General features: G+C 35.9%; 1 protein-coding gene across 1 annotated transcript in view; it reads left to right on the top strand.

Moving 5' to 3' along the window:
- Manf (mesencephalic astrocyte-derived neurotrophic factor) overlaps positions 1 to 20,092 on the top strand; it is a 54,819-nt gene extending 34,727 nt beyond the window's left edge. The window contains exons 2-4 of the mRNA XM_090387061.1: positions 2,605 to 2,729; positions 12,984 to 13,125; positions 19,796 to 20,092. Of these exons, the coding sequence (XP_090243187.1) occupies positions 2,605 to 2,729; positions 12,984 to 13,125; positions 19,796 to 19,962 (434 nt within the window). The 3' untranslated portion in view covers positions 19,963 to 20,092. The remainder of the gene's footprint in view (positions 1 to 2,604; positions 2,730 to 12,983; positions 13,126 to 19,795) is intronic.
- The last annotated feature ends 2,320 nt before the right edge of the window (positions 20,093 to 22,412 follow it).

Here is a 22,412-nt window from a genome sequence, read left to right as displayed (position 1 = left end):
GCTCAGCTGGACAGGTATTTTGAACAAATGGAGGGGTGAAGTGGAAGTTTTTTTTTTTTTTTTGGCTGATGCTGCATAAGCTTGCTTTCTTGCATCATATGCCTCTGCTAATGCTAATTTGAACCATTTCAAAATCTCTACGTATGTTTTTTTTTATTTATAAACTTTGTCAAAATATTGTTCCAGCTAGTTTGGAACCATTGGTTCATTTAAAAGGTTCATCATACACAATATAAATTGGCACCAGACAGTCTTCATTGTCAAATAATTTTCATTATATTTACTGTAAGTTAGTTTTGCCTCCTTGAGATCATTTTCTAAATTAGTTGAACTAGTATTAGTGACTGGTTGCAAGAACTGCAGTAGAATGTTCCATACTTTTTACAGATTCTGTAATGATGATCTCACTGAATTTTTGGCTTTAAAGAATTATCTATTATGCCTTGCTTCCATTACTAGCTTCCTAACTGTGTTGGTTACTTGAATTTCTTACCAAGGTACTGATTTGCCATAATAAAATGGTAGTAATGGAAACAAGGCATAACTCTTGTTATTGGGTAAAGGTATACTGAACCTGATTATAGGATCAGTGTGATTCATTAAAGGTGGACTTGTTTAACATAATAAAATCACTTAAATTTTTCAAAGCAGTAGAGATATTTATCAATTCAATTTTTAAAATGATTACACTTTGAATATAGTAAAATAAAATTTCCAGTAAAGGAATTTATTGCCTTGAATCTGAAAGACAATATTACAAGTAAGACTTTTGCTGATTAAAAAAAATTGTTGTTACAGAATTATTTGTACAGTATAATAAAATAAAGATTTTAACCAGAAAACATTAAGTATATTAATTGATTGGAAAAAATTATATACATGCATTCTTAATCAAATTTTGGTTGTAGACTTGAATTCTCAGATGAATAATTCCATTAATAATAATTAGAATATTTACACTAAATATTAATGCCACTTCTTATACCGCTTTAGTATGGCAGCCTTCATGTAATTATCACATGCAAAGCGGCTATGGCCGAAATAACATCTACCGAGAGAAGCAGTTTGAAGCTATTCAATACAGTTGACAAATGTATATGATATATTGCAGTTATGACACGGGTCTGATTGTACTTTCTTACCTTGCGATTACAAGAAGGCTTGGGGAGCGAGAAGTCTCGAGCTGGGAAAACTGTGCAGGGATTAAAATCGACAATTGAAAAAAGATTGAAACAACTAAAGTACTGCATGGAATAAGTTTTTGACAACTAAGCCCAAGGACCTTAGGTATGCCAAGCTAGGAGATTGCTTGCTGTATATGGCTTTTTTTTTTTCCCTTCCTGTTACTGAAATGGACATGGATTTAGATTGTTTTTAGTGCATTTCTACAATGGTTGCTTCTGATCAATTGCCTATTTTGTTACCTGCTAACATTGACAATGTTGTTCTGAAACCAAAGTAGTGCTTTAGTCAAAATACCTGTTTTCTTTTTTCGGAATTTAAATTTTTTTTCTAATTTTCGCCATGCAGCATGATCTTTTTTCTGAATTTCTGCAACACACCTGGACCTTGTCTGTGACAACCTGGTTTAGAAATGCTGAACTAGAGGGTGACCCAGGGGTCAATCCTTCGGTTGCATTTCCTGGAATGCAGTTTGACTGGCAAAACAACATCCGAACTCCATCAAATTTGCTTATGCAGATGACCTTGCCATTGTTGTATGTGGTTCTCAAGGTTACAGCTAGAGATCACAGCCAGTGATATTCTGAACCATCTCTGAACGGTGTTCCACCAATAAGCTCTGTTTCTGTTCCAAAAACAAGACAAATGCTCAAGTAAAGTTGAAATGTTTGAAGATCACCACAGATCAAATACAGAAATGAACAGGTCAATGAAAATGCAAACAAATATTTAGGTGCGATATGGATGACAAACTTTTGTTCCCCATTCCAAATTTATTAAAAAAAAAGGTGTGCTGGTAAGCTTTTTAGGGTTATCCCACTATCCGTTTTCAAGGTTATTGGGGTCTTAAGGGGGCATATGCTTAAACTTTACTATGAATGTTTCAGTCATTATGTATGGTGCAGGTGCCTGGGGGGCATCATATTGGGAATATGCCCATTAAAACACATCTCACTCAGTCTCAGAGAACAGTTTTATTAATGATTTCCAGAGCCTGCAGGATGGTCTCAATCTTGGCCAAGTAGGGCCTCTGTGGGAAACTGCTAGTTTATCTTGAGGTCTCTTATTTTATGGTATGAATATTAATAAATCATCATTTGCTACTTTTATTGCTTTCCTTGGGTAATTTTTTTTTTTTTTTTTTTTTGCTATTGGTCTGACAGACAGAAGCCTTTTTTTTTAATTTTTTACTACAAGATTAAGAACCATTTTTTTTTCCAGAGATCTTTACATTATTGTTTTACAGCCTATTGGAGAAAAGTACTCTTCTCTAGAGGGTTCAGTTATATCCAGTGTAATTTTATAATTTAATTTAATTTCAAAATTTTTAAATTTGAGTTGCTATATGTGTCTGTGTATATATATATATGTGTGTATATATGTATGTATATTTTGATTTAACCTTTTTAAAAATCTTTGTAGTATGTGTTGGAGTACTGAACAAGTTGTCAAATAGTCTGTCAGAAGTTGAAAAAAGTTCTCATGTGAAAATAGATGCCAAATTTAAAGAACTCTGCTTGGATACCAAGAAGGCAGAAAATAGATTTGTAAGTTTAATCTGTGTGTCTTATCTTAAATATGCAGGGTGGCCCAGAATTAGATAAACCTTTTTAAAATGTTTCTCAGTTATTTGATATGTAAGGAAAATTCAGTTGTCATTTGATCTGTAACAAGTGAGTGTATAAAGGTGGCTTACCAGTAACACACATGAAAAAACCTTTCAAAAGTTATTTCTCCCTAAAATGGTTAACTGGCTGTTACATATCTCCTATTCAGGAGACTTATTCAGAAATTAGTCCAGGTAAGCTTTATTATTATTTTTTTGACTCGGCATGTTTTTTAAAAATCTAGGGCTTAATAAATGATGCAAAGAAGATTTTCTACACCAGTCAAGAAAAAAATCAAAAGGAAATATATAAAATGTCCAAAAAAAACCATCATTAATAAAATAGAGAAAAGGTTGGAGTGGTTTGGCCATGTGAAAAGAATGGAGGATGACAGATTGCCTAGAGAAGCTATGGAATGCATGCCATGGAGAAGGAAAAAGAGGAGATTGGGAAGATAGAAGAAAATGGGAAAAAAAGAATAAAGGAATGACTTTTCGATGTTAGGTCGAGGAGAACTGTTGTAATAACGGAATAAATCCTAAGAAGAAGAAAATAACACAGGACCACAGAAAAGCCAGATATTGATCCCCTGTTCAGAAAGAATGTTGATAACTGATGGGATGGGGGGGGGCAGTTCATCAGTAAGTAACAGAATATTCATATATTCCTATTCCCATATGGTAAATACAGAATTTTGCCCTGAACAAGTTAATATCTCTAGACTTGTTACCTCTACCACATAGGAAGGAAACTTATTCTAGTATTTGCCAACCTGTTGCTTATAAGTGAACTTTGATATTTTCTTCTACTATTCCCCGAGATTTTATACATCCTGTGGTTTTCGTCTCGCCTATGAGGGAGAAGAGGCCTTCCTCATTCATTTTATTTAACACCTTCAGCTCTTATACACCAAAGTCAGATCCTTGCTTAGATGTCTGGTACTCAAACTGAACAGTGCATGCCTTCTAAGCTATTCTCTATATGTGCATCAATTTGCACTTGTCACCAATCTTGTTGCCTAAACCCCGGGGGCTCCCATCTGGTGAGTATGGGCTCCCAGGGTCCTGAGCTGGATATCATCATTCTTCCCTTTCTTGGTGATTCCCTTCTATTTTTGACTTTCTCTCTCTCACAGGGTTACTTGGGAACTTTTTTTTTTTCCTGGTGCAGCATAAGCCTCAGGCTTCCTTGCATCATATGGATATTAATAATAATAATAATAGATCTTTGTACCTCCTCTGTATCCAGAGGCTCAGTGGCTTTTAGGTTGGTCTCCGTACCTGAATAATAGCCATTGCCTTGTATAGAACAAAAATAATGCCCTTCTCCTTACCTGTAGGCCCAGGTAACTTCATTCTTTTATGTTATAAAGTTAAACTTCAGCCTTACAAGTAGTAAGCAAAGTCAGGAAGGAAAGTCACCTTTCCTTTTATTTTCTTTTTCACTAACCCAAATAACCTAACACTGCTTGGCCACTCGTGGTATTATTCCTGCCTTCCTGAGGCGGGACTGGTAACCTGAATGAAAAAAATCAACCCTTGCAGCCAAAAGGATAAAAAATGGACTTCATGACATTTCCACCAACAGAACCAGCATGCTCTAAGCTGGAAACTAACAAAGACTGAGACCTCAACTGAAAAGGACAAAAAAAAAAGATTATTTTGTAATTTTTTTTGTCCTTTTCAGTTGAGAGGTCCATGTTTAGTCTGCATCCTTTCTTTAATAATTCATTTGCTATGAACTCAACCTTTCGACTACGAACTCAACCTTGAGTTCACCTGGGAACTCAAGCTGTCACCTTTTCTCATACAGAAAAGTATTGAAGCAATTGCCAATTCCATGTGGACTCTCATCAGACTTGCGTTTCCCTTTGCTATTAATGCTACATGTCACAAGAATTGTGACATCTGCTTAAGGATATAGTTAAGTTATTAGTCTGTGTATATATCCAAATTAACAGTTTTCTGACTCTCATAATATTGCTACAATAACATCAAATATTCTTGTGATGTGTCCTATTCATATAAACACAATTCCCTCTGTTAACAAGGTATTAAGGTGAATTCATTCCAGGGCCAAATTGATTAACAAGGCTCTAATCATCAATTCCCTACTTTCTATTGTGTGTTTACAAAATTCCTGATACTTTCCAATTGACAATGCTTAGTTGTCAAAATCAATAATGTAAAATTAGTCTATATAGTAATGCTAGGAGTATTGTAAACAAATTAAATGAATTTGAGCTAACTAATGGTAATATAATGGTAATATAACAAGTCAACTAATGGTAATATAGTTGACACACTGTACCACTCAGGTAAGGTTTGAAGATTTCATTTATGAGAAAAATAGGGAGGTGGGGGGTGATGCTTGTCAAAATCTGCTTGAAGCTGACAAGAATATTACCTGATTAAGGTAATATTCTTGCCAGCTTCAGGCAGATTTTGACTTCAAAGTAGTGTATGCCCCTGCATATACACTACTTTGCTTATTGGTGGGTTGAAGTGGTGGAACCAATGTTTAATCTCCAGAGCTAAGTTCTGGTCAACTCTTCCATCATGCAGTATGACTAATGACTTTATGATGAACATCATGGCGAGATCCATTCTTACATTTCGAGGAGACAGCTCTAAAACTGTGTTTGAAGGCCGGCCGCTAGTTAGTACACCAGACCGAGCCTATTGGTAACTCTTTAGGAGGCTTCCGGATCAGCTAGTGTATAATCTTGCTACCTCTATAATCTTGCTACCTCTACTCTGCCAGATACAGACTGGAGGGAGTCAGTAGTGTGTATGCGGGGGCATTGTCGAGGCCATGTTATGTCAAGGATCTGGGTATATTCTTGCCATATCCAAAAATTTCATTACTTCATATAGCATGTCCCCCCACTTTTTCTTACTATTGAATACATCATGAATTGTCAAACTAATAGAGTAAGCTTATCTGCAAAAAGATCTAAACCTCTCAAACACTTCTTAGTTCATTTCACAAATATACGTGGTCTCAATTCTAATCTCAACTTGCAGTTGAGATTAGAATCGAGATGTTCACTTGCAGTCTGCCGAACCCCATGTACTTTTTCTGACATAATCTCAGTTATCGGTTGATTCAAATACTGCTCATCTCAGTTGCCCAAATTATTTGCTTTGTGATTCCTTTCGCCTCAAATGTGGTACTTGTGCATATGTCTGTTCTGATATTCCCTGTCAGAGAATTGGTAATTTGGAATCTCCTCTCTTCAATCTTTTCTGGCTTAAAATCTCTACCTCACTGTGTCAAATTTATCTGCTGTCTTTACCGTTCTCCCAACTCTACTCATCACTTGGAGCTCTTTGACTTCCTCTTTGCAACTTGACTTTCTCCAGTCCAACTTTCCTAACAGTGAGGTAATTTTCCTTGGTGCTTTTAATGTTCACAACTCCAGCTGGTTTCCGTTTTCTAGCCACACTGACCAGCTGGTCGAGATGCTGAGGCCTTTGCAATTCCTAATAACCTTGCACAGATTGTACATTTACCTACAAGAATACTGGGCAATCCTTACAGCCAACACGTTTGATCTTTTTCTCACAAACAACCCTTCCAAGTACACGATTGAAGTGAGTGGTACCTCAGATCACAACTTGGTGATTGTCTCTTCTCCAATGGAGCCCTTATCTCATGGCTATTCCCAACCTTGTATTGTTTGGCATTACAAGAATGCAAAATGGGATGACCGGTGAGATTTCTTTTCCTTGGTCGGACTACTGTTTCAAAACTTCTGTCAATGTTTGCTTTGATCGTGTCAGTGAAATTATTCTTCTAGGAATGGAATCCTTTAATTCCACATTCCACTTTAAAATCTCCTCCTTTATCTAAACCTTAGTTTTCCAATAAATATGCTAAGGCTATTCAAGAGAAGAATGTTGCATATCATAATTGGCTTTTTTTCCAATTCTTCAGTTTCATTTTCTGCCTACACCACAGCTCGCAACAATTATTAATCAGTCCAAACTATATTTTGAACACATTAACAGTAAAAAACTTGCATTCTTGCCCTAATGATAGCTGAGCATTCTGGTCTGTTGCCAAAGCTATTGGCTGCAACTTTTGCCCACCTCTGTCAAAACCAGATGGTTCTGTTGTCACTTCAGCCAAAGATAAAGCTGACCTACTAGCATCCCATTTTTCTTCCAACTCATGTATTAATGATCTTGGTAAAACACCTCCCACCATTCCCAATATGCTCCATTCAGTGCCTCCTGTGGTCTTCCATCAAAAGGATGTCAGAACGATTTTAACAAATCTCGATGGTAAGAAAGCTCCAGGTATTTCTGATGGTATTTCTCAGCTTGTTCTCTAAACCTGTGCTCCTTAACTTACTCCTGTTCTTTGTCGGTTTTTTTCACTTTCTTATTGCAAAGGTGTTTTTCCTTCTGCTTGGAAATTTGTTCATATCCAGCCAGTTCCTTCAACGGGTGACAAGTCCCTCCCATCCAGTTATTGTCCCATTGCAATTACTTCTACTGTTTCTAAAGTAATGGAGAAATCAATTAACTGCCAACTCCAAAACTACCTAGAAACCTTCCATCTGATCAACAATCACCAGTATAGATTCTGTCAGTGTTGATCCACTGGTGATATTCTGGCTTATGTTACCCACTTATGGACAAATTCAATGGAAAAGTTGGTGAAACACAAGCAGTTGCTCTCGACATCTCAAAGGCTTTCGATCGTGTTTGGCATAAAGGTCTAAACAAGCCTCCATCTTATGGTTTGCCAACTGTTTTTTGTAATTGGTTATTCAGTTTTCTCTCTGATTGCTCACTTAAGGTGATGGTAGATGGCTCTGTCTTCTAAATTCTCCACTCATGCTGGTATCCCCCAAGGTTCAGTTCTTTCCCCCACTCTTTTTCTCTTGTATATTAATGACCTTGTATTGACTGGAAATCCTATCCATAGTTTTGCTGATGATAGCACATTGCATTCCACTTTCCATTTTGAAAAACCTTGCCCTGCTCAATCAGCTTGAACTTCTCGAATATCTGCTACCAATTCCTTAAATGCCGATCTCCAGGTAATTCTCCAGTGGGGCAAAGACAACTTAGTTGATTTCAATCCTTCGAAAACTCAGTTTTGTCTTATATCTCGCAGAAAGGATTCTTCTGCAATTTCTAAGCAAAATGATATCTCTTTTGAGGATTACTCTGACTTCTAATCTCTCTTGGCACAAGCACATCACAAATATTGCTTCCTCTGCATCTAAAAAACTTGTTTTCTCTTTTGCTCTCGGCGTTACTTTTCTTCCAAACAGCTGTTCACTCTGTACAAATCGCAAACCTGCCCTACCATGGAATATTGTTCCCATATCTGGGGTGGTGTTCCCAAAACCTCTCTCAGGCTTCTCGATTCCATTCAGAAGAGGGCAGTTAGGTTAATTAATGACTCCTCTCTAACAGTCTCTCCACTCTATCTCATAGACAATGTTTCTGCTGCATGCCTTTCCTACAGATACAGTAGATTCGATTTTCTGGGATAGATGGTAGAATAAAAATCCCGGATAATTGATTTCATGGTTAATACAAAAATATTAAGTCCCCGTCATATGTTCCAGGACTTATGTAAGTAGAGTTTTATGTAACTAGGGAATGATTAATAAAATATTGCTCCTATATCTGTTATTTGCCAAAATTACAAAAACCACATAATATCCTCAGAAGAATGAAGAAAAATAGTTAGTTTTTAATCGAACTAATTAAAAATATATCTGGGGACAGTGGTGAAGTTGCTGGTGAAGTTGCACATAAGAAAAAATTAAAGGAAGAAATTGTACAGTAAAAATTTATGTATTTCGTAGCCTTGGTTATCAAAGTTGACTTCATTGGTGCCAATTCCTTCACCGCTTCCCGCACTGTCTTTTTCCTTTATTATTGTGTTCACCGTTGACACTGACAAATATAAATTCTGCATGATACTTGTTCATGTTTGACCATTTTCAAACATCCTTATTTTAATTTTCTGATCCAAATCGATTGCTTTCCTTTTTTTTTTTGATAGATTTACTAGTTCTGCTGTCACTTATTCTCGTAGTCAGCACCATGATAATGGTCAAAACGAAATTTTATGTAAAGAATTTCACAGGGTTAAGGCAAAAACTCACTATTATCACCCCACACGAGCTCACATTTTACTAAAACAATTTGCACATTCCTGGTTATTGGGCTTTTCTGTTACTGCAATTCATTATAAAAGGGTAGTAAACTCTATCATATTGCATTTGCGATAATATACCAATGGCTGGAATTCTGTGGGATTTTATGTTATTATGGTGAAATTGTGTCCCCTTCACTGAAATCTTCAGCCATATAAAAAAAAACCTAAATAAAATTTAAATCTTTTTTCTTTCCTATTTTTAAGCTTGTGACTCCAAATCCCATGTGCCATGATCGTCTTTATTTATTGCTTATTATTCTGTTTTTTAAATTTTACAATCCTAAAAAAGAAAAAAAAACGTAAGTTCGAAGTTACGTAAGTTGGGGACTTACTACAGTACAGTATATCCAAAAATGTTCAGTAACCTATGTAAAAAAAATATGGCTATAGATAAAAAAACTTACCACTCACTACTCTCGTGTCCAATACGATGCTTCCCTTTATTTTTTACAATGTTGTGTATTGTTTGGACACCAACATTATACTGGTTCTTTAGAGATTTAATGGATGCACCGTTTTCAAACTTTTGAATAATTTCAAGTTTTTGTTTAATTGAAAGCGCAACTCGTTTGCGTTTACACATTTTCGCGATTTCTAAACAAAAAAATTTGTTATCCCTGACATAAATAAAACAATTTTTCCCTTTGCGGTACGACGAAACAGAACAATTGAAGCGACGCACTAAAACAAACTAAACTTCTTCTTTTTTTTTTTTTTTTGAGCATGGGGGTTGCAAGATAATAATATCCCAATGATGACTTTATAACACTCTGCTTTTCGCTTATTTAAGACTTGGAAAACATCTGTTTATACCTATTCTGGTTTTTTATTTTTTTATTTGGAGTCTTGAAATGTCCCGGTTAAACCAATCCCAGTAAATTGACAGTCTGCTGTACTTCCATGGGCACAATTCTTCTGAATTGGCTTCTATAATTCCCGCTCTCTCTTTCAAAACAGTCCGACCACGTGCTGCCAACATCCATTTACTGTCCAACTTAACTCACAGAACCAACTTTTCATCTTGCTTGTTTATTCATTCAACTGCCGTTTTCTGGAACAACCTTCCTTCATACGTATTTCCTGAAAATTACAGTCGACAGAAGTTCAAGTCTAATGTCAACAAATATCTTCTTTCGTCTTCTCAACCTCCAACCCAAGCATGGTACTAAGTACTCTAGGTTCTAATACCTTGTGTTTGGGGTTTCATAAAAATAACTCTTTGGGCAATTTGAATGGGCTAGCAAGTATCACTACTTCACTATGGGTAACTTCAGTGCAGCTTTTACAGACTAGAATACATGAACCAGAAATACACTGTCTGTTAAAAAAAAAGATTTTTCAACACACCGAATGACTATTACTTACCTCGGCATCTCTAGGATAGTACAACGGTCTCTAGTATCCTAAATCTGATTCTCTCTAAGGAGCCTAACTGTATCAGATTTGAGTGGGGGAAACCAATAGCAAGTAATAACCACAATACCATAACATGGGGTGGGGGGGTGTTAAAAAAATCTGTCTTCAAAGTGGCACCACTAGTGACCACTAATAGAATAATTTCCAGTGTAATATTGATAATAGCTATAATTACATTATTTATATATCAAGTTGTAATCAAAAAGGCTGCATATGAGGTGATTCAAACTGTTAAGAATATTACTGATTCCAAAAAGATTTCCTTTGACTGGAGAAGTACTAACATTTACCAAGTTCACAAAGATGGATGTGGGTAACAATTTTGACATATCTAAACTAGTAAAATTTGATGCAGTGAATGTTGCTACGTAAGATCCTATTGTGTGTGGATTGCAAGCTGGTTAAAAGATGGGAAACAGGAGGTTGTCAATTCATTAGTCTTGACCAGCATGAGGTGGACCAAAATAACAAATGGTTCCAAAGAAATTGGCATTTTGCTGATGATTTTAAGGTGGGAAGGGTGGTCAAAAGTCAGACTAGTATTGGTTGCATATATGGTCCGAAAAATGCAGTTAAAGTATAATGCTTTTAAATGTATGGTTATGCATTTGGGGAACAAAAATCTTGAATCACATGAGCTAGGGGAGAGGAGTATTATCCCCCAGAATGGGGGACAATACTCTATTGGTACTATGGAATATTGTTCACCCAGATGTGGGAGCAATATTCCATGGTAGGGCAGATTTATACAGGATAATTGTTCAGAAGAAATGTAATAGAGAGAAATCAAGGAAGCAATATTTATGATGTTCTTATGCCAAGAGAGATTAGAAGTTAGGGTGATCCCTAATAGAGATATGTAATCTTGTCTAGAAATCTGAGTATCATCAAAAGACAAGCATAGGGGCAGTAGCTTTTTTGAAAGATATAATGCAGGACTGAGTTTTAAAAGGATTGAAATTAACAAAGTCCATCATGCATGCTTCAAATAGCAAGTTTAAATTCTCAGTACAGAGATTGGCAAATAGAAATAAATAAAAATGTTAAAAACATAAATGCCCAGCACAGAGGTCAAGTAGTGAGTAATCACACGCTTTGTCAGATTAATCCTAATCACACGCTCTGCCAGAATAGTCATAATCATACATTCAGTTGCAGATCACAGCTGAAGTGTTCCATCAATTAAGTAAAGGATTACAGATGTTACAAGTGCAAAATCATTATTGTATGTAGTGGCTAAAGCCAGTTTTTCTTCTGTAGCATTGAGCAAATTGTTTGCTGTTTAGTGCACTGATTTCATATTGTGGAGAAATCTTTGCCACAAGTTGCCTAGGCACCTCTGTAGCCAGGTGGGAAGGAGCAGCAGTGCGTAGCACACACTTCTTGATTAGACCGGGGTTCGAGCCAGTCACCACCAATTACAGAGGATGCGGAAAGGTCAGGGAATGACCACCGCATATCCGGGAGCAATATGGCCTTAGTTGCTAATGCTCCTAAAAACCAAATAACAACAAGTTGCCTTGGTATCACTACTCTAAATAAAACACCCTGCTCAAGTGCAGTGATAAATTTTCTGTACATATTTTTATACAGAGAGAAGAGACTAATTAAATACAAAAGGTAACTTGGATATGCATTAACACTTCATGTTTTCTAGATCTAATTCTGCTGTTAAAACAAGTGTTTGTTAAATATGAATAATGTAGGTGATAAGTTAGTCATTTAGAATGGTGTCCACTATTAATAATAGAAAGATTAATGAGTTTTAATGTTCATGAAGCATTGCTTTTACTTTAAATATATATAGTCAGTTTTGAAAAATATTCAAAATATAATCATTTATTTTATTTTACAACAGAAATTTGTTTATTCTTACTTGCATATCATTTGTTAAGTCATCAGATCACAGAAGTGTAATGTTTTTGGACTAGTGCACTTACCTGGGAAACCCACACTTAGTTACAGAATATAAATACTCTGTATTTGTCTAAGGGGAGAGGTGTAGTCCTTGCACTTGTCTTTTAGTCCAGTTAAGCTATTGCCTAAGAGCTATCTACTGTGTCATAAGATTTTGGATATTATTTACAGTTGTGCAAAATCTTTTTGTTTTCATGAGTTTTAAGTAAAATACATCAATGTTGAAGCTGATGGAGCACCATTCCTGCTTTCCTGTTTCATAGTGAAATACATATTGCTGTTACATGATAAATATGCTCCACTTTAACCTTGCAGTATTTCTGTCATGTGCTAAGGCCTGCTTCATTGGAAAGGGTATTTTCAATAGTTCATGGGAATTTTTTTTTTAATACTTCAGGAATATAATTGTAGAGGTTTATATATTAATTTTAAATTTCAATGCCTTTGTGGCAATTTAGTATTGTTTTTGCTATCTGAATACCAGCCCTCTCTGAAGCAAATGTCATATCTTTGCATCACATTCTTATCATTAAATTGTAAAATTTTCAACCTCATAAGAATAGTCTTCTGGAGAATACCCTTCATCCACATGAATAACCAAGAGTGATAATATGCAAAAGTGGGCAGAGATGGATGCTTTATTAAAGCATTTATTTTGCTCTTTCTTTACAGTGTTATTATTTAGGAGGGTTAGAAGAATCGGCTACCTCTATAATGGCTGAAATGTCTAAGCCACTTAGTTGGGGTCTTCCAGTAGAAAAAGTATGTGAGAAGTTAAAGAAAAAAGATGCCCAGATTTGTGATCTTCGTTATGGTAAGTTTATCTAAAATGCAATTCCTCATTAGTATTTCTCACTGTTATATTAAAGTATATTGTGTACTAATACAGTATACTAAAAAGTCTTTAAAGAATCTTGATAAGACAAGGTAGGTAGTACTGAAGCCAAATTATATATGGAATGAAAGTTTTTATTTATTCAAATTAATAAAAAGCAAATCTTAGCCATGAAGGTAAAGGTAAGTACATAGTTAATGAAAAAAATAAAGTAAACAAGCCAAATATGCATATTTCACTTGTATTTTTCTGTAACAAGCTATACAATTATTTTTTTTTAATCAGTTTTAATTAAAAAAAATTCATTTGTCAGTTTCACATTGACTCATTGTCACTAACTTCAATGCTGTGATCTATCATTCACCAGTGAATGTTAGATCACAGTTATCCTCTTGTGGATCACTGACAACTTGAGTTACCCATGTGGGGCATGTTGCTCTCAATTTCACGAAATATTTCAGTTTTACCCAGGAACTGTTTAATAGAAGATTGGTGGTAAATTTCCCTGTAAATGATGAACATAGACTCCTAGGTAAACCCTAAGTGACCCTGACTCTGAATGGTCATCATTATGTGGAACTTGCCCTTAGATGTGACACCCCCGACTGTGGCTAATCTCACGTGACTAACTATTTTAAACTGGACTGGACCTTCAGCTGACTTGGAAGTAACAAGCAGACCTGATATCTCTCATGCTCATTGACCATGGTAACATGATCCTAGGTTGGCCTACTAATTCAGCCCCAGCTGAGTTGGTATCTGCTCAAGTCAGAGCAGTCACTAATGATCTAACTTCCAGCTGCTAACCCCGATTGTTATTGAGGTAGGATATGCTAGTCACTTTGGACTAGAGTAGGATTTTAGTGATCTCTGACCACTACTACACATTTAGCTATCACAACAAGGTTCTGTTGCTGTGTGACTTGCTTCCCATTCCTGGGATTTGTTCCTCTCCCCTCTTTTGCCTGGTGGAGTGAGTTTTGCCTAGCAGAACTCGGGTGGCTGTCTTCTAAACCACTCTGTTCTCCCAACTTTATTTCCTTCTTGCACTATACCCCCGTGCTTGATTCTAATATTATTATTAATTTATTTTTTTTTTGCCGACACAGACTTAGACAACTGTGTTGGGTACAGCCAGAATGCTTCGCTCTCTCTACCACCTGGCCTACCTCCCACATGGTGATGATGGGCAATGTGGGGGTTCCACCAGTGTCCTCAGAGCTAAATGGCCAGAAGAACAACCTGACAAAAACATTTTGGCCTTTACAGTGAGCTGTATGCATAACAGAGTTCCTATGCAGAGTTGGAGTAGATCCCTGGTGTTGCCATACAATTAACGCTATGTCCAACTCCAAACCAACTTTTCCTCATTTATCTCTTTTACTTCTGCTTTCTATAACCCTCTCTTCACCTGAAAATTGCCATTTTACAGAAATTGGAGACCAAGGATCTGTCTTTTATTTCATCCCATGCATGAGATGAAAGTAAGTATAAATTGTAATGTTTCATGTTTGGGGCTTTCATAAAACAAGAAACACTAATTACTGGCTCTCAAAAAAAGTTTCTGCTGAGAGTATGTTGAAAAATGACTAATTTTGTGTGCTCATTTTAATTGCTATTAATTTCTCAGCTAGCTATTACATACTTGACCATCCTAACAAAGATAACCTTCCTTGTTGGGATGGTCAAGTATGTAATCCCTAACTGAGAAATTGACTGTAAATGCTGGCTAGTTTACACATTCAAACAGAAGAACTGGCAGACCGGAATAATCTGCAATCTATTTTAGCTGTATTTCTGGAATCATGCTTGTATCAACTTAAGAGTTCTTTTTTATATGCTCCTGCTTGCTACTTCTTGCCAAAACGTAAACTTAAAAAAATTATAAATGATTCAGTGAATTTAATTTTCAACATAACTGGTAAACTTATTTCTCTCTAACTTTCAATTTTCTTTTTTTAAAACTTTCTGCATTCATTTATCTTGGGTGTGTGACAGGTAGCAGTTGTATAATGCCATTACCAAAATGCCATGTTGGTGACTATGGTACCTCTTATGCAATTTTATTACAACAGTGGTATTTAACATTAACAACATGCACTGTCAAACACATGATCCAGAAAGTGAGCTGGCTTACTTGTAACCATGCATTCTTCTTTGTAATTAATATAATTGAACTTTATAGCCTGAATGATGAGTGTAAGTATAGTAGTACAGGCACTTGAGTGGACCATGGTTCAAATATACATGACCAGTATGTACTGGCCACTAAATCAGAATGTCTTATGAAGGTGGGCGATTTTAACTTTCCAGATATCGAATTAGCATTAGCAAAGGCACATGATGCATGAAAGCAAGCTTATATAGCATCAGCCAAAAAACCACACTCCCTTCTCATTTCACCCATCCACTCGCTCCAAATGTTTGTTTAGTTCTGCCTTGAATCTGTTTAAGCTATCAACTTCAACAGGTGGAATTTAGTTTCAGCAATCAACCATCCACTGGTTAAAGCCAAACTTCCGCACATGATGCTAGCTTGGGGGGGGGATTCACAGACACAGGTTAAAAGTAGCTGCAGGCAGAGGTGAAGGTGATTCTTGCACTACTTCTATTATAAGCAACAGCCTGGAGAAAGGGGTGCTGGGGTTTCAGGGACTGATGACAGTCATTGTGAAAAAGGTGGGTATATGGGATGCGTTAGAGTAACTAAGAATAAGTGCATGTATACTTTCATGTATACCGATGCTAGAAGTATAGTAAATGAATTTGAAGTGTTGGTCAAGACATCAAAGGCTGATATTGTTGGGATATCAGAGACGTGGCGTGTTAAAGAATTGGAATTTTGGGAGTACAATGTGTACAGAAAGGATAAACAAGATATGAAGGGAGGAGGTGTTATACTGTTAATTAAGAAAAACAAAATCAAAAGAAGTGCATCCAGTTGATATAGAGAACAGTGCACTGTTAAGTCAGTTTGGTGTTGACATAAGCACTTCAAAAGCAAAAATAAGAGTAGGAGTGTGTTATAGGCCTAATGACTTGAATAAGTACAATCAACAATTGTACGGAGAAATAGTGGGCTAGTAAATCAGAATGTCTTATAATGGGGGATTTTAACTTCCGAGATATTGACTGGAACTTGTAGGATGGTCACTTGCACACTAGTAAGACTTTTGTGGATTTATTGGATGATTGTTTTCTGCGGCAGCATGTTCAAGAGGCAGCCAGAGAGGGTAATACTCTTGATCTGGTTATCAGCAGTGATCATTTGTGTTTAAGAATTTTCAGATAAAGGAATCACTGGGTAGCAGTGATCAGTGTACTGATGTGGGATTTACTTCAAGTTATAATTACCATGAAGAGTAAGGGAAGAGTTTTTGCTTCCATAAAAGTGACTACAGTGGTCTCAAGACAGTTTTTAAATTCTGTACAGTGGGATCAACTGATGATGTTACCAACAGCAAATTCTAAGTGGGAAGCATTCACAGAATTAATCGAGGAAGCTACTAAAAGTTTCATACCTATTAAGAAATATTGTTCAAGGTTTAAGCCTAAATGGTTGTCAAATGAACTAATGGCACGTGGCAGAGAAGAAAAATGCATGGTATGCATATAAATTATCAGGCGACACAGAAGCCTATGGCAGATAATAAGCTAGTCTGTAATCAAGTCACAAAGGAGTTTAGGCAGGTGAAGGCAGATTATGAGAAGTCTTTGGCAAAGGATACTAAAAAAAAAGGATTTCTTTACTTATATAAACTCTAAAAGGAAGGGAATGAATCTGATTGGTCCACTTGATATTGATCGTTCGACTGTTGATGATCCTGCACAGATAGCAAACAAACTGAATGAGTATTTTGCATCTACATTCACACATGAGTTATTAAGGTTTGAAAATGTCAGAAGGTTATCAAATTATAGCAGGTTGTTTAATGATTTTGTAATAACTGAGAGAAAAGTGGAGGAGAAATTGTTGAAGATAAACATAAAGGCACCAGGGGTGGATGGGATCTATCCAGTTATATTAAAAGAGGCAGCAAAGGAAGTAAGCAAACCGTTAGCCATAATTACGAGAGCATCCTTGGATTTGGGGAGGTTCCCATGGACTGGAGAGGGCAAATGTATCCCCAATTCACAAAGGGGGATCGAAGGGTGACACGAGTAATTACAGACCAGTTAGTTTAACTTCTGTTCAGGATAAAATAATGGAGTCACTGGTTAAAGATGCATTGCAGGATCATCTAGAGAAGACTGCAGCAATAATTCAGACACAGCATGGGTTTCTTAAGGGAAAGTCTTGTCTGACAAATTTGATTGGATATTATGATGTGGTTACAAAGGATACAAAAAATAATTTTGATATCATATACTTGGATTTCAGGAAAGCTTTTTGACACTTTGCACATGGAAGACTACTGTATAAATTGGAGCAGAATGGTATTAAAGGTAAGCTGCTACAATGGATAAAAGGATGGAGTGGGAGAAGACACAGGGTGGTAATCAATGGGTACTGCTCTTTGTGGACTAATGTTATTAGTGTAGTCTCACAGGGTTTGGTGTTGGGTCCACTGTTTTATATATTTATCAATGATATTGATGAAGGTATATCAGGCTTAGTGTCGAAGTTTGCAGTGTTAATGGCAGTGTGCTATTGCAAAGGGATCTAAAGGATTTGGGCAAATGGGCTGAGAAGTGGCAACTGAAGTTTAACATTGACAAATGCAAAGTAGTGCATATGGGTAGAAGTAACCCCAGAGAATCATACCAACTGTGTGGTACTACACTTAAGGTGGTGGAAAATGAAAGAGAGCTGGGAGTAATTGTGCAGTCAGATATGAAGTTTTCTGAGCAGTGCAGACGGGCTGCAAGAGTGGCTCATGGTGTATTGTCAGTGATATATAGGAATTTTTCTAGCAGGGATAAGGAGGTGATTATTCCCTTGTATAAGGCAATGGACTCTAGGTGTCAGACCACACCTAGAGTACTGTATACAGTTCTGGAGGCCTCATTTCAAGAAGGATGTAGAGATGCTGGAACAAGTACAAAGAAGGGCAACAAGATTAGTGAATGGAACAAAGGGGTGCTCTTACAAAGAAAGGCTTAAGTTTTGCAATTACAGTGTCTGGAGACTAGGCACCGGCAAGGCGATCTGATAGAGGTGTGTAAGGCCTTGAATGGTTTGAGCATGCTCAATGCTGATGGGATTCTTCCTCTTGCTCAGAATAATCACCTGAGAGGGCATAAATTCAAATTGAGAAAAGACAGATGTAGGATAGACGTGAGGAAATTTGCCTTTAGCCAGCGGGTGGCTGGTTGGTGGAATAGACTTCCATCCCTTGTCGTGGAAGTTGATAGCCTAAATAAGTTTAAGGCTCAGCCGGACAGGTATTTTGAACGAACAGAGGGGTGAAGTGAAAATGGTTATTTTTTATTTATTTATTTATGTATTTTATTTTTTTTGGCTGATGCTGCATAAGCTTGCTTTCTTGCATCAAATGCCTCTTCTAATGCTAAGTGTTCTGAACAATGCACACTGGCTACTAGGTCGGGTCATAGGATCAGCTCATCAATGATATGTAGGAATTTTGTTAGCCGGGATAAGGAGTTGATTATTCCATTGTATAAGCAGTTGGTCAGGCTGCATCTTGATGAGGGGAACAAAGGGGCTCTTACTGAGAAACACTTCAGTTCTGTAAATTGCTGCTTTGATGCTACATGTTTGAGAGATGATCTGAGAGAAGTGTTTAATGCTTTGAATGGCTTGAGCAAGCTTAATGTCAATTGAATTCTTTCTCTTGGTCAGGCTATGCACCTGACAGGACTTAAATTGAGCAAGGAGGATGGTTGCAGAAGTTTGCCTTCAGCCTGTGGGCTGTTGATTGCTGGAAAAAAGCTTCCATCCATTGTTGTGGAAGCAGATAGTTTGAATAAATTTAAGGAAGAACTAGACAAAATATTGGACAGGATGGAAAGGCAAAATGGTCTGTTATTTATTATTACTATTTTTTGATTTGGCTGATGCTGTATAAGCTGGCTTTCTTGCATCATTTGCTGCTACTAATGCAAATACAAAAACATTCAGTTAAAGAAGTTATTCTTTTCAAATGATGACTTGTAAATTGATCTATGTGGTCATATCACTTACAACCACATTCTCCATTTCTCTCTTCATGTAATTAATAAATTGTAACTTGATGGTCTTATGTAGCTCTAAATGTGGAAATAGTGTTACACACAATTCAGTTTACTATGGTTAGGTTAGTGATCACTAAATGTTTTTAATGATATTCCTGTCAAATGATTACTTATGAACTCTTGTGATCTATGCAGTCATGCTGGAATATAGAATATTATTATTTTTTTCCTGTGCATTAAAGTTAACCATTCAATATTTATTATTATGCAGCAAGAACATATTTAGATTATCTTTCACAGATAATCTAAATATGTTCAAGTCTGAAATTTTATAATATTTAATCATATTTTTATTATGCAAAAGATGCTTTACCTAAACATTGAATTACATAGTAGAAACAATGCAGATTATATTTTGATTAATGATTCTTTAATATTAGTTAGTCTGTCATACATTATCTAGCAATATTTGAAGAAAACAAAAAGTTGATTTAGTCTTACATTTTTCTTGCAGAGAAAATGATAGATCTTAATACAGTAGACCTAAAGAAGCTAAAGGTGCGGGATTTAAAAAAGATTCTTTCTGACTGGGAGGAACGATGTGAGGGATGTATTGAAAAAGCAGATTATATCAAAAGGATAGAAGAATTGAAGCCCAGATATATGAGAGATGACTTGTAACAGTCATGGATTTTAGTGTTGGAAAACTGTAAGAAAATCTTTGTAGGTATTAACTATTTATTGTGCTGAAGGCATGTTAAGTATCACTGAAAGAAACATCCATCCAAAATTCCTTTCTTTTGAAAATGAAGGAAGTTTTGACTTAAACTAAATAAGTAAAAAAAAACTGAATGATTGAATTCAAAGATAACTTCATGTATTGGGTTAAAGGTTATTTCTTAAACATTAAATGCCTGTTTTTGATTTGCAGAAACAGCAAAAGCTTTGTTCCTTTGCATTTTTTTTTGTCAAATACATTATTTAACATTAGCATTGAATAAAATTGTTTCAGCACAATTTCTATACCTTCAACAAAACAGCTGGGCTGAATTCTGTTAACATCATTCAATGCTTTTTTTATATAAATGTTTAAATTCATATTGCTGCTTAGTGTGTTGTTGTTACTAGTTATGAAATAATTTGATTATTTTCAAGCAAATTAAATTTTATTTAACATGATTTCTAATATTCTGTTAGTAATTAAATTTTTTTTAATTGACTTAATGCTTTATATTTATTTGGAGTTATATATCATCATGATCGTATGTCTTCTAATTTTTTGAACTGTGTTCAAAGGAGTACATAATTTTCCACAAATAATACTTTAGTCTTATGCATCATATTTCTCATAATACTACCTTTTAGTAACTGTTACCTTTTAGTAACTATTGTGGAAAGTTCCTCAGGAAGGAATTAACTTTGTTTTGTGAAATTTTTATTAAAAATGTATCACAAATTTTTGCATTCTTTGCTTTTTGTTTAATAGGTTTCATCATGAGTTTTTTTTTTAATTAAAGATTTTTATCACATATAACCACATTTAATTTAAACAAAGCTTCAGGTTACACCAAAAGAAAATAGCATTATTAAATCTGTTTTTATTTAGCTCCTTTATTGCAGTAATTGTTAAAAATAAATTCCAAAACTGGTTAATTTGATGTAGCTGTCATGGTAAAAACCAGGGATTTAGAAAACTATTTTTAGATATAACAGGGATTTAGATCTAAATTTAGAAAACTAATATTTTGTGACTTGGAATACAATTGTCATGCTTTAAGATTGCTCTTTTAGAATTGTTGTTAGAGGCATGATAAAATTTTTCTGAAACGGTTATGATTGAACCATCCCACAATGCTTTAAAAGAGAATTATCCTGCCTTACAAAAGAAACTTTTAATTTACTGTTTTTTAACAGAACTGTGTATTAAAAAAAAACTTATTTGGAGGTGTACAACCCAGTGCAAAAAAAAAATTAGTTTGAAAAGCAGAATGTAGTTTGACTGTAGAACAGCTTTAATTACTCATGTTTTGATTTCAAACATGAAAGGTATAAAAACTATGGTACTGTGGAAAGTTGAGAAGAGACAATACTTATTAACATTGGCTTTGAATTAGCATTAGTAGAGACATATGATGCAAGAAAGCAAGCTTATGCAGCATCAGCCAAAAAAAAAAAAACTCCCACCTCACCCTTCCATTCGTTCGAAATATGTCCAGCTGAGCCTTAAATTTATTTAGGCTATCAACTTCCACAACAAGGGATGGAAGTCTGTTCCACCAACCAATTACTCGCTGGCTAAAGGCAAATTTCTGCACATCAGTCCTACATCTGTCTTTCCTCAATTTGAATTTATGCCCTCTCAGGTGATTATTCTGAGCAAGAGGCAGTATCCCATCAGCATTGAGTATGCTCAAACCATTCAAGGCTTTGTACACCTATCAGATCACCTTGCCGATGCCTAGTCTCCAGACACAGCAATTTGCAAAACTTAAGCCTTTCTTCGTAAGAGCAATCCTTCGTTCCATTCATTAACCTTGTTGCCCTTCTCTGTACTTGTTCCAGCAGCTCTACATCCTTCTTGAAATGAGGCCTCCAGACCTGTAAACAGTACTCAAGGTGTGGCCAGACAAGGGAATAATTACCTCCCTATCCCTGCTAGAAAAATTCCTGTATATCATTGATAAGACACCATGAGCTACTCTTGCAGCCCGTCTGCACTGCTCAGAGAACTTGATATCTGCCTGCACAATTACCCCTAGGTCCTTTTCATTCTCTACCACTGTCAGTGTAGTACCACAGAGTTGATTCCCCATATGTAGTACTTTACATTTGTCAATGTTAAACTTCATTTGCCACCTCTCAGCCCATTTGCTCAACCTTTCCAGATCCTGTTGCAGCGTCAGTAGCGTCCTTAACAACCCTGCCAATCTTTAGATCGTCTGCAAACTTGGACATTAAGCTTGATATACCATCATCAATATTATTTATAAATACAGAAAACAATGGACCCAACACTAAACCCTGAGGGACTCCACTAATAACATTAGTCCACGATGAGCAGTGTCCATTAATTACCACTCTGTCTTCTGCCACTCAACCATCCCTTTAACCATAGCAACAATTTGCGATTG

This window comes from Mastigoproctus giganteus, chromosome 13 (genome assembly GCF_048544385.1).
Source record: "Mastigoproctus giganteus isolate SK-2022 chromosome 13, ASM4854438v1, whole genome shotgun sequence".
Classification (NCBI taxonomy): Eukaryota; Metazoa; Arthropoda; class Arachnida; order Uropygi; family Thelyphonidae; genus Mastigoproctus; species Mastigoproctus giganteus.
This window is presented reverse-complemented; position numbering and strand designations above follow the sequence as displayed.